We start from the raw sequence: 12,350 nt of genomic DNA on the forward strand, positions 1-12,350 counted from the left end.
AAGAGAGACTCACTGAAGTTGATACTTTAGCACTTTTTTTGTTTATTGACAAGTTTTTATTCTGTGGAAGGAACAACCCTTTTCCATTTTAACGTGATAGGACCCACCTGGATGCAAATTTTAAAAATTCTGAAAATAATATTAAAATTAATTGTACAGTAATAAACTGAAGGATTGCTGAAATATGACTAAAGTGAACTATTAAGAAGACAGCAAAGGTGGGGGTTGAGGTTTCCTAGAATTCAAGTCTTATCTACAGGAGCATTACAAAATGTAAACAAACAATATTAATAATGGATTCCACATTTATTTTTGTTATTCTACTTAAACTTCCTTGTAATCTACAACTCCTGAATAATCATGATTCTGCTGTGATCCTGACAAGTGTATTATTCTTCAGAAGGTAAGTATGTAGGAAAAAAAAACATTTTTTTTCTTCTTATGAGTTGCCAGTAAGCTCTGAAACTGATAACAGTAGCGCCTTTGGGATTTTAATGAATTTGCCCTTTTGGTGATGTTTATTTAACCCATAATCAGGCATATGAATTATTGAAAATTTCTCTCTGTGCTAGGGAATTTGAAAAATCAGCAAAAAATAATTCAAAAGTGTTCATTCTTTGATGACACCTTTATTTTCACACTTTTCTGAATACAACTGTGAAAAATCGTTTTTTTTTTTGTTTTTTTTTTTAAATATCAAAAACATTTTATTTTTGAAAGTAAAATTCCATTTAGACTTCTTGGCGAGTAAAATGCAGGTTGAAAAACACACTTCAACAATTGAATACAACATAAAGCACATGTGTCAACAGTTTGATTCCAGATGTCACTTCAATGTCACAAAGCCAGAGAGCATTACTAATTGGAGGAAAGATAATGTCAGTAAAGCCAGCTTATAAGGGAGCCTCCATAGCCAGGTGGGCAGGAGCAGCAGTGCGTAGCATATGCTTCTTGATTAGACTGGGGTTCGAGCCCGTGATCACCAAATACAGAGGATGCAGAAAGGTCAGGGAATGACCACCGCATACCCCCCCCCCCCCCGAGCAATATGTCCTTAGTTGCTAATGCTCCTAAAAACCAAATAACAAACAAATAAACCAGCTTATAATTGATAACTGTACATGACATATGTGCAATAATTAATGGAGATTTTTGGAATTTTCAGTGGAGAAATAAAAAACAGCTATGGGTTTCTGCTGTGTGAATGGAGTAGATGAAGCACGAATCATTGAAATATTATCTATGGTCTTGTTACTCCTATGTGCTTGAATCAGGATTAAAAACGAAATTAGTAATTTTAAATCTAATTATGAATAATGATGTAGTTTCTAATGGAGGGAATGAAGCATCCATCTCCATTCCCTCCAATGAAAACAAAGGCCAATGAGATAGAAAAATGTAATGCACATTATTACAAATATATGAGTGCTTTCCTCCCCTAGAAAAAATAATAAATTTATATGAATTGAATAGTTTGAATGAGAAAAAAAATGCTAATCCAGTGTAATACAGTATGTTTTTTAAGATGATTGTGTATAGTGTACAGTTCTTAAGATAATAAGAAGCACTCTACAATGTTTCTTAAGATGATAGTAGTGTACAGTGCTTCTTAAAACAATATTAGTAGTTTTTGTGATACTATTTCAGTAGTCTGCAGTTATTGTTATTTCTTAGTCTGTTGCAGGAAGTGATATTGCTGAGCTTCTTTTGAAAGATCATGAAGTGCTCCGTCCTTCAATTATTTCCTCTCGGCCTTCATCTGATACTCCTCAAGGTGAGACTACAATTTCCGAGTTAAGTGATTCAGTAGGACAAGCACCCTCAGCAGACACTCCATCTCCAGATGAAGGAATTGTAGTGATACAAGATCGAACTTTAATCAATTCCCAGCCTTCAGCTGTTGACAAAATTACAAGAAAATTCAGAGAATTTCTGCTTTTTGGCCACAGAAAGGTACTGGGACTGTTTTAAGATCTTATAAAATATAATTAATTATTTTAACTTTGATAAACAAGTAGCATTAATTATTACATACTTATTAAAATATTTCTTTCAAAGATTGACTTTTCCCTGCCTTAACAGCTGCAAATCGTGGAAAAATTTCATACAATAGTCAATTCTTTGCAATGGCATATTGCAAAGAATTTTTTCTGCCTCTTGAATTTTCAGTTCTTCACTAATTATTAAAGATTGTAACTGTGCCTTTAGTGCTCATGCTTAGCAGTCATATGCACAATACCTTACAGATTATATTCTAGTAAAAGGCTCCAAACTTATAATCTTGAGTTGCAAGAAATGAGGTGGCAGTTTCTTTCACAAGCAAGGAATGACAAATGCACTTTTTCTTCCCCCCCTTCTCTTTTTTTTTATTATTTGAAAACCCTAAACGTTAAAGGTATTAAAACTTATAGTACTTAGTACCATGCATGGGTTGAATTAATCTACTTGTTTACATTAGACTTGAATTTCTGTAGTTTATAGTTTTCAGGAAATACATGTGGAAGAGGATTGTTTCAGAAGATGAAGAAAAGTTAGTTCTGTGAGTTTAAAGTTGTACCATAAATGGATATTGATTGATTGCAGTACCTTGGACTGGCTTGGAAGAGAGTGGAGGAATTTGAAATGCCAATTCAAAAGGATAGGGCCCATGGAAGTATCTATAGAAAAGGCATGTGGCAGAATCAGAATATCTATTAGACTGAAAGTGGAGAGTCTTTGTAAGACGTGAGCCATTAATTAACCTGACTGTCCTCTTTTGAAAGTATTTTAAAAGTCAAAGAGATTTTCAGGGGCACTACCCCAGATGTGGGAACAGTATTCCATGTTAGGGCAGATTTGAGATTTATACAAAGTGAGTAGCTGTTTAGAAAAAAGTAACACTGAGAGTGAAAAGGAAAACCCAGTTTTTTAGATGCAGAGGAAGCAATATTTGTTATGTGCTTATGCCAAGAGAGATTGGAAGTCAGGATAATTCCTTCTAGAGATATGTGATCTTGTCTCAAAATGTATCATCGAAGATAAGCATATAAGCAGTAGATTGTTTTTTGCGAGATGTAAAACAGGACTGAATTTTAAAATAATTGGAATTGTCTCATTGAAAAAAATTATCTTGAGATCAGCATTTAAGGAATTGGTAGTGGATATTCAAGAAGTTACAGCTGTTTGTGCAGAGCAAGGTTTGTCAAACTGGAAGGTGGAATGTAATATTCTATCACTAGCAAAACTGTGGGTAGATTTTCCAGTCAGTTGGAGATAGTCATTAACATACAGTAGGAAAAGAGTGGGAGAAAGAACTTAACCTTTTGGAACACCAGAATTAGTAGAATAGTTGGAAGACCTTGGGAGAAATCTCATGCTTTGGATGAAATTTATGTAGAAGTCGCAAATTTTTGGTTGCACCTCTTTAGGAAAAAAATACAAGGGGTATTCAAACAAATGTGGGATGTGTGTTGCCATTCACTGATTGGAGGAATGAATGGGTATGGCAGATTCACAGAAAAGAAACATTTAGGTTTAAACCCTGTGCATCTCTTTTTGAAGAGGTTGGTTTTATATTAATTTAATATATATATATATGAGTAATATGGAAAGAATGGGTCAATACTTATGGGCCAATGTTAATACTATTATAATATTAATATAACTATTATAATGTTAATAATATTAATACTTATGGGCCAATGCAGTTGCTAGAGCAATTATGCATTACAACCATAATGTGTATAAAATATTTTGTATAATATTGAAGATAATAATATAGAAGGTAATTCAAGCAGAAAATACCAAGCTGGATTTAAAGAAACGCAAGGGATATAAATATATTTAAAAAAAAAATAAAATATATATATATATATATATATATATATATATATACATACACATTTCTAATTGTTCGAATTTTTTATTGTTACCTATTATTGGTGGTTTTTACATATAGGCATTAGTGTTCATACAATTCTGGTCATTAATCTAGCCTTATTTAGGTCATCTTAATTCCGCATGGCCTATACATATCAGGTTTAGAAGTTTAATGCTTAATGATAATGAATTTTCATGACAAATTATTGATGAAAATTTTTATCTGTAGCAAAAGGTAATTACTAGTTATTATTAACAGTATACTTCTATTTTATTACTATTATACATTTTTACTATAATACATTTTTGCATTCCATCACGTGGCCATCAATCCCCTACTTTGTCGGGGGCTTTGAGTGGATTTACAGCCCTTTGATGTAATGCCTTATACTTACTCGTTTCTGTTTGTACCTATCACAGTTTTGCTATTTTAAGTTCCTTTTCTTTTGTTTAATACTTAAAGTTCCTAGAATTTTTAAGTTTTTGAATTTTTTAAATTCTTAATTATTGTTTGCATATCTATTTATAGTATTAATTAGTTTTAATTTTTTTACGATCTCTTCAGCAAACTGTGATAGAGTACACAAAGTCTAATGTGTAATTATTCAATATTGTAAAATTCCTACTTACTTAATGTTGTAGTCCGGTGGAGAGATTCGTAGAATAAAAAGGGGAAATTTCCCGCCTTCTATTTGTTTTATAGGTAGCGATTTTTATAGCGCAGTCGCACTAACGTTACCTTGTGTGTTGATGGTGCATTGACCTCAGGCCCTGATTTTCTGTAAGCTTTATATGGGTTGTGTTAACATGTAGATTAAAATCTTTTATTTACATGTGTATTAACATTATATTTACATGCGTTTTTGTGCCTTACCTCGGACTGTGCCGGTACCGCTTTTCTAAGGCGTAACAGCACATATTTGTCCAGAGGTAAAGCTATATACATATATACAGTCTCTTACTATGGGTGGGGTGGAGTTAAATTTGGTAATAGGTTGTAGTGCAGTCAGGCGACGAGCCTCGTCTGAGTGCAATAAACCTTATAAACTTTGGGATACTTTTTCTGAGTAATACTATTTTATTTTTAGATGGTTTTTGATGAATATATATGGGTCTTCATTGGGGTGGTGTGTTCTAATATTTGTGTATATGGCAGTTTTTATGTGATACCTACTGTATCGGTTGGGAATTTTGTTTATATCTAGGGTTTTGATGAGTTTTTGTATTGCCATCTTTATGCTTTCTGTATTGTTGCAGATTTTTAAAAGTCTGTTTGTTTGGTTTCTTATAGTATTACCATGTATATGCTTCGCTATGTTGCTTTCCCGGTGTGTGAGTTTTATTGTATCGAAATTAAAATAGTCTCTTTTATCATAGTGATGTGTATATATTTTGTTTTGGTTGATGGCAATTTCGCTGTCTAAGTAGACAGCTTGTTGGTTGTTATCAGGATTTGTACATTCAATTTTTAAGTCTGTTGGGTAAGTATTCTTTACTACATTTGCAAAGTTGTCATAGTTGATCACGAGGATGTCATCTATATATCTGTAGAATTTGATATTTTCTGTGATGTTGCTTTCATAGTGATGCAGGCAGAGGTTAGCTATGGCGCATGAACTGCTGGATCCCGTAGCTATCCCCTTGCATATATGTTTTACCTCCCATTAGTATGTAGTTGCCTTTGACACTGATTTTTGTTAGGTCATTCCAGTATTGTTTTTTGCATTGTAAGATATTGTGATATTTTTGGTAGTATATCTGTAGTACTTCTATTAGGTTGTCGTGTGCTATGCTTGTAAAAAGGTTTTTGAAATCGTATGTGTATATACTTTTTATGCTATTGTTTTGTTTTTTAATGTTGTCCAAATATTCTTTGTTGTTGATAATTCTGGTGTTCTTGATTTCCTTGGTGATATCTTTTAATTTATTTTCCATTATCTTACTAGTATACTTTATGTAGCTATTTTTGCCCGAAGTAATGAATATTTTTCCTGTAGGCACCTTGTGATATTTTGGTATCCAGTATATGTAAGGGTATTTCATCCTGTCTATTTTAATTTTAAGTTTTTTATGCATTGCCAGAATTTTTTTTTTTGCTGATGCTGTTTGGATTGGTGTCTGTGTACTTGTATGTTTCATTGTTATACAATTCCTCTTTTATAGCTTCAATGTAGAATCTTTTGCATATAATACTGAAATTATTACTTGCCCTGTCAGTTCTTCTGATCACGAATTTGTTTTGTATTTCTTTTATTTTGCTGTTAATACTTCTTAAATTTAAATGCTTATGTTTTTGTAGTGTTATGTTTTCTCTGAAGTGGTCTAATATGTTTTCAGTATTGGCGTTTATCCAGCTTTGAATGCAAATTGTAACAGATCTGCGTATATTGATTTTTTTATATATTCCAGCCTAGTTGGGGTGTTAGCTCTGAATTTTGCACCCTTTTTCATTGTTTCTCTTAGTGCTTTGTCTTCGATGATATTGAGGTCTCCTGTTATTATATGCTTGTAATGTGTATTGATGAAGTTTTTATATCTACTTTCTTGGCAGTGACATGGTTGTTCTTCTTCATTCATTTTATCAATGGTGTTTTTGTAATTGCAGATGGTTAGTCCTATTGGCTTGGTGTAGCTGTATCTAATTTTTATTTGTGTGTTTTTGATGGGTAGGTAACTTTTGTTGTTATTGTTTATGATGTTACCGATATTAACTGTGTCCTATAAACGGTTTTGGTATTTTATTATGCAGTACTCTTTTTTAGTGTGTTCGTTGAATTTTATGCCTATTCTGAATTTAAATATGCCTTCAAGTATATTGTTGAGGTGTATGTTCTGGGTTTTTTGTCATTGGTATATTTTGCTAAGTGCTTTAAGCTTACTTATTTTAATAGAGAATAGTGTATTGTGTATGTTTTTGATGTTTATGGGATCTGTGTCCCATTCTGTTAGTTTTTCAAAGCCATTGATATTTATTGGTATTTTGTAGTTGTTTTTATTGTATTCTTTTAGTATTTTTCCGTTTTTAATCCCGTTATTTTGCCAGTTTTTGCTGATCTGGAAAATGGTGTAAGTACATATTTCTGGGCTGGCGAATGCGAAGTTCCTTCTGTTAAAGCGATTGTTTAAACCATAAGGGTATAGGGATTTATATAGTAGAATGAACATATCTTCCATGATTCCTCTTTGTGTGTTGTTATCGATAATGGTCAGAATGGCCATGGATGTGTTGGCGAAGTTATGCATTTTGAAATGTCTATATTCGATTTCGTTATTGTATTTGTCTGCCCTGTTTGGTTTGCCATCTTTTGCAGTGTTTTCATCGTATTTGTTGATTTGTGATCGGTGAAGGTGAAGGATATGTGGGATACAATATATTGGACAAACCAGTACAGAGTTATATTGATATATTGGACAAACCAATACAGTTATTGTATTCTTGTAGTATTTGTGACCAGTGAAGGTTCAACCGAAGGTGGATCTTTGTAATGAATACATAAAAGCACTTCTCCCCACCCCCTCATGTCTGTATCATGTCCTGATAAAGCTGGCTTAACAAAAATAGCTAAAGTAGCACACATGATGTAATCCTGATTCGTCATAGAACTGCCTTTGTAAGTTCTTCCCAAAACCAAAGCATTTCCACTACTTTGAACCCTTTGCTTTTTTGCTCTAGTCTGAGGTATGGTTTTAATCTAAATTTAATTTTAAATCAAAATACTGAACTAAAAGATCAAAAAAGAATAATGCTACATTAATACTGTTTGAGTCATAAAATGCCGACATTGTAGGGATATCGGACAGGGTGTCACTCAGACATAAGGAATACAGAATTTGAATATGGGGAAAACAATGTGCACAGGAGGAGAAGGAAGAGTTATTTCTTAGTTAAAAGGCAGTGCATCTAGGTGACATGAGTGGTCATTTCATTGTTAAGTCCGGTTGGTGTGACATAAGCACTGGAAAAAAAATTAGAGGAGTGTCATAGGCCTAATAACAATGATAAGTGTAACAAATAATTGTAGATTATAGTATAGTGCTGTTTCATCACAGTTGTACAACTGTTCATCTCCAAATTCATCATCTTGAATCACATTACACAGAAATTCAGGAAATGCTTCTGCTACTGTAATGTCACCAAATGCAGATTAGCCTACAAGACTAACCTGGGATATCCTTTGATGAGCCTTTCATTTCCAAAGCCACCGTTCAGAAGCTTAAAATGCGTTATGCTACTGTAACAGGATCTAGAAAAGTTGAGCATACGGGCAGAGAGGGGGCAACTGAAGTTTAACATTGACAAATGTAAAGTACTGCATATGGGAAGCAGTAACCCCAGAGTAACGTATCAACTGTGTGGTACTACACTGATGGTAGTAGAGAACGAAGGCAACTCCGTAGCCAGGTGGGAAGGAGCAGCAGTGCGTAGCACACGCTTCTTGATTAGACCGGGGTTCGAGCCCGTCACCACCAAATACGGAGGATGCGGAAAGGTCAGGGAATGACCACTGTATATTTCCGGAGCAATATGGCCTTAGTTGTTAATGCTCCTAAAAACCAAATAACAATAACAAGTAGAGAACGAAAAGGACCCGGGGTAATTGTGCAGTCAGATATGATGTTTTCTGAGCAGTGCAGATGGTCAGCAAGAGTAGATCATGGTGTCTTTTCAAAGATATACAGGAATTTTGCAAGCAGTGATAAGGAGGTGATTATCCCCTTGTATAAGGCAATGGTCAGGCCTACCCTGAGTACTGTATACAGGTCTGGAAACCTAATTTTAGGAAAGATGTAGAGCTGCTGGAATGAGTACAGAAGAAGGGAAACAAGATTAGTAAATGGAACAAAGGGTTGCTCATATGAGGAAAGGCTTAAGTTATGCAAATTACAGTGTCTGGAGACTAGGCACCTGTGAGGTGATCTGATTGAGGTGTTATAAGGCACTGAATGGTTTGAGCATGCTCGATGCTAATGGGATTCTTCCTCTTGCTCAGAATAATCATCCGAAAGGGCAGAAATTCAAATTGAGGAAAGACAGTTGTAGGATAGATGTGCGGAAGTTGGCCTTTAGCCAGCAGGTGGTTGATTGCTGGAACAGTCTTCCATCTGTTGTTGTAGAAGTTGATAGCTTAAATAGATTCACTGCAGAACTAGACAAATGTTTAGAGCCAGTGGATTGGTGAAATGAGAAGGTGTTTTTTTTTGGCTGATTCTATATAAGCTTGCTTTCGTGCATCATATGCCTTTACTAATGCTTATTGCTAAATGTTATCAACTCCACCAAGTAGCTTATGAAATTTAAGTGCCTTTGCTTTCAAAATTACCTCATTTCTTGTTAATCCTTCACTATGCTTCTGTATAAACCACTTATATAAGCATTGGTGCACATCACTGTTTTCACATCTATCTAGTTTTATTTCTTTGGAGATCTACTTCATCTTCTATGGAGTCTACAAATAAATGCAGTTTTTTCTTCCTATTTCATTCACCTCTGGATCATTCCTGCTGGAATTCCACGTTTGCAAAATATACTGCATTTTGTTTCTCTACTCAACTCTTTCAGTAATCTTTAACCTTTCTTCAGCTGTATAATTTTTTCTTTTGGTGGCCATTTCTTTAATTCAACTGATTTACTAATTTTGCTGTGTATTTATTTTTGATGCCCTAGAATTTATGGGTTTTGAGAAAACTAAATCAAAACTGAACTGTCCATCCTGTTATAGTGCCGAAGTGAAGTTGCATGATTTTTCCATAAATCCCTTATCAGTTCATGTATATTTTTGTCTAGTAGTTTAGCAGTTTTTGTTATCTCTGTCTTAAGTGTAACCTCTAGTCCAGTGTTTCTCAACCTTTTTTTTAATTATTGCCCCCTAAAGGGCTTTTTTAGACAATTTTTTTTTCTTAACCACTCCTGAATGAAATTTTCAACAAGAAAATACTTTATACTTACACTTTTTATTCAGTGGGATCCCTGAGCCTGATGCTTCTTAGATAAAAGTTCAATGTTTGATGTAATGTTAGTAAGTTGAATTCTAATGTCTCCACTTGAACATGTATCAATCTTTCCTTTCTTTCCTTTGTTAATATTTTATTTATTGAACTAAAACCACTTTAAACCATATAAGACGGAAAACAAAAGAAGTACTTTGGCCATTTCAGATCACGTTGTTGGATAACGAAGTTTAGTTGTTTTTGATCCCCACAACTCAGCCATTCCACCTTTTTCGAATTTGTATTTGCATTCTTTGTTACATTTTAATTCAATGAGTTCTTGAATTTCTTCATTAGCGGACCCGTCATCACATCCAATTGGATCTAATATCCATGCCTTCACTTCAAAAGAAAATAAATCTAAAAATCTATTTTTCATTTCACCTTTTAAAGAAAACAAGTGATCTGAATAATTCTTAAAATCTTTCTCATTGAGAGATTCATTGATTTCAGCTAACTCTTGCATACCATGAAATTGTTTTCTCATTAAATTGCTCTCAAATATGTCCAGTTCTTGAGGCTTTAAATGTGCATTTGCAGTCTATCACCGTAATTAATTTTCCTTGAAGTTTAAGTGAAATTTCAGGTTTTTCAAGTTCGAAAAATCCAAGCCATATAGTATATGTTGATTTTGTGTTTGGTGATATCCTTTGCTAACTCTGTCTTCCCTTTGCTTTCTAAAAAACTAATTATTGTACCAAAAAGGTTTACAAATCTTGTTAGACAGTTTCCTTTAGAAAGCCCTCTGACTTCTGTAAGTAAAAGAAGCCTCACATACCGTTCTTCATTATCAACACAAAATTTTCTGAAAAGGCGATCATATTTGCTATGTGACTGCATTTTATTGATGGTTTTAATAACCTTACTGAGAGATTGATAAAGAACTGGACTAATATTTTTTGTGACTAGACTATGTCGGTGCACAGTGCAGTGTATTGCAAGAACTTCACTTTGGGACATACTTCCTTTAGGTGGGCTATAAATTATAACCTTTGTCTTCCAACCATGGAGGTGGCACAGGATACCAAATTTTCCAGTGGTACTTGTTTTTCATCAAACCATGTTTTTACAGAAACAAAAATGGATGCTCTGGTAAATCAGTTTCTGTAGATTTTACAAACAACATCTCCTTGCAATTTACAATCAACATCGAAATAACGAACGTATGCCATTAGAAGGGCCTTATTGTCAGTAACTGTGGATTCATCAATTTGAATAGAAAATTTTCTCGTTTTTAGTTTGTCAATTAGCTGCTCTTCAATGTTAAATGACATCTCATTGATCGTTTTCGAATTGAATCATTGCTCAATGGCAATGCTTTTAAAATACTGGAAGAATTTTGATGCATTACTGTTGAAATTAGTCTCTAATGTAAGTCGTATAACAGTCTTAGCAAATGTATGAGCACTACTAGTTTTTGAAATGATTTCTGCAATTTTATAAGATGCAGCCATTCCATCGTCATTTGTTTGTGTGTTCTTAAATAAGAAGTAACAGTGTTATGTTGCTCAAAATTCTGTTTTAAATTTTGAAAATATTCCATATGTTCACCAACTTTATCAGATGTTTCCTTTTTAAGTGATCTAAGTCTTGTTGGTTTTATAGCCTCATTTGAAAAAGAACTATTACACATAAGACACATAAGCTGTCTTGAGTCGAATGGGCTTTCAATAAAACCATAAGCTAGATATTCATCCTGATACTGTTGACACTTTTTCTTTCCAGCAATTGATGATGGGTTGGATAACTACAAGGAATTAAATAATAAAATATAAACTTTTTTTTTACTTAACTTTCATAACCCATGTCACTCACAAAAGCACTGTGGATCAAAAAATAATTGACAACTTCCAACAAGGAAACAAATCAATACTAATTATTGCTTAGAAAGTAGAAACAATAGACTGAAACGTTCCCTCATCCCATCCATGCCTCATATATTGACCAATGAAACAAAAGAATTTTAAATACACATACACCATGCCACCGCCAAGGTCGCAGCTGTTGGAAAGGCGCAAACGGCAAAGATTTCGGAGACACTTAGGCATTTAATGCCTGTGAAAAGCAAAGGTGGTTGAATTAAATCATGCCCACTCTCTTCCTTTTATCAAAATTTCTCACTCACTCCTAATATAATATACCTATATATTAAAAATCAGTTATCTCAGGGGAAAAGAAAACTCAATGAGAGAAATTAAATATTTAAAGGAATAAGATATCATTGGGTAGGGTTGAACTTGAAGGCCACAAACCATTGTAATACCCATGTTTTTTGCCCCCCCCCCAAAACCCAATTTTTGTTCCCGTTGAGAATCTCTGCTCTAGTCGAAGAAAGGATGTCATGTGCTGTTGTCTACAAAAATTTACAGTATAACTGAATGTTATTGCACTTGATGAATGGTAGCCATATTCCCCTCCAGTGATAGCTGTTTGTATTTAGCATTCCATTGATATACTCTTTTTTTTTTTCCCTCTCTAGCTGAGGGCAGAAACTAGGTATCTAC

At 33.8% G+C, this 12,350-nt stretch overlaps 1 protein-coding gene across 2 annotated transcripts in view; it reads left to right on the forward strand.

Moving 5' to 3' along the window:
- Sec16 (endoplasmic reticulum export factor secretory 16) overlaps positions 1 to 12,350 on the forward strand; it is a 592,575-nt gene that overhangs the window by 258,219 nt on the left and 322,006 nt on the right. For both annotated transcript variants that reach the window (XM_090389538.1, XM_090389539.1), the window contains exon 17: positions 1,675 to 1,953. In XM_090389538.1, coding sequence (XP_090245664.1) covers positions 1,675 to 1,953 — 279 coding nt within the window. The remainder of the gene's footprint in view (positions 1 to 1,674; positions 1,954 to 12,350) is intronic.

Source organism: Mastigoproctus giganteus, chromosome 2 (assembly GCF_048544385.1).
Source record: "Mastigoproctus giganteus isolate SK-2022 chromosome 2, ASM4854438v1, whole genome shotgun sequence".
NCBI classification, from domain to species: domain Eukaryota; kingdom Metazoa; phylum Arthropoda; class Arachnida; order Uropygi; family Thelyphonidae; genus Mastigoproctus; species Mastigoproctus giganteus.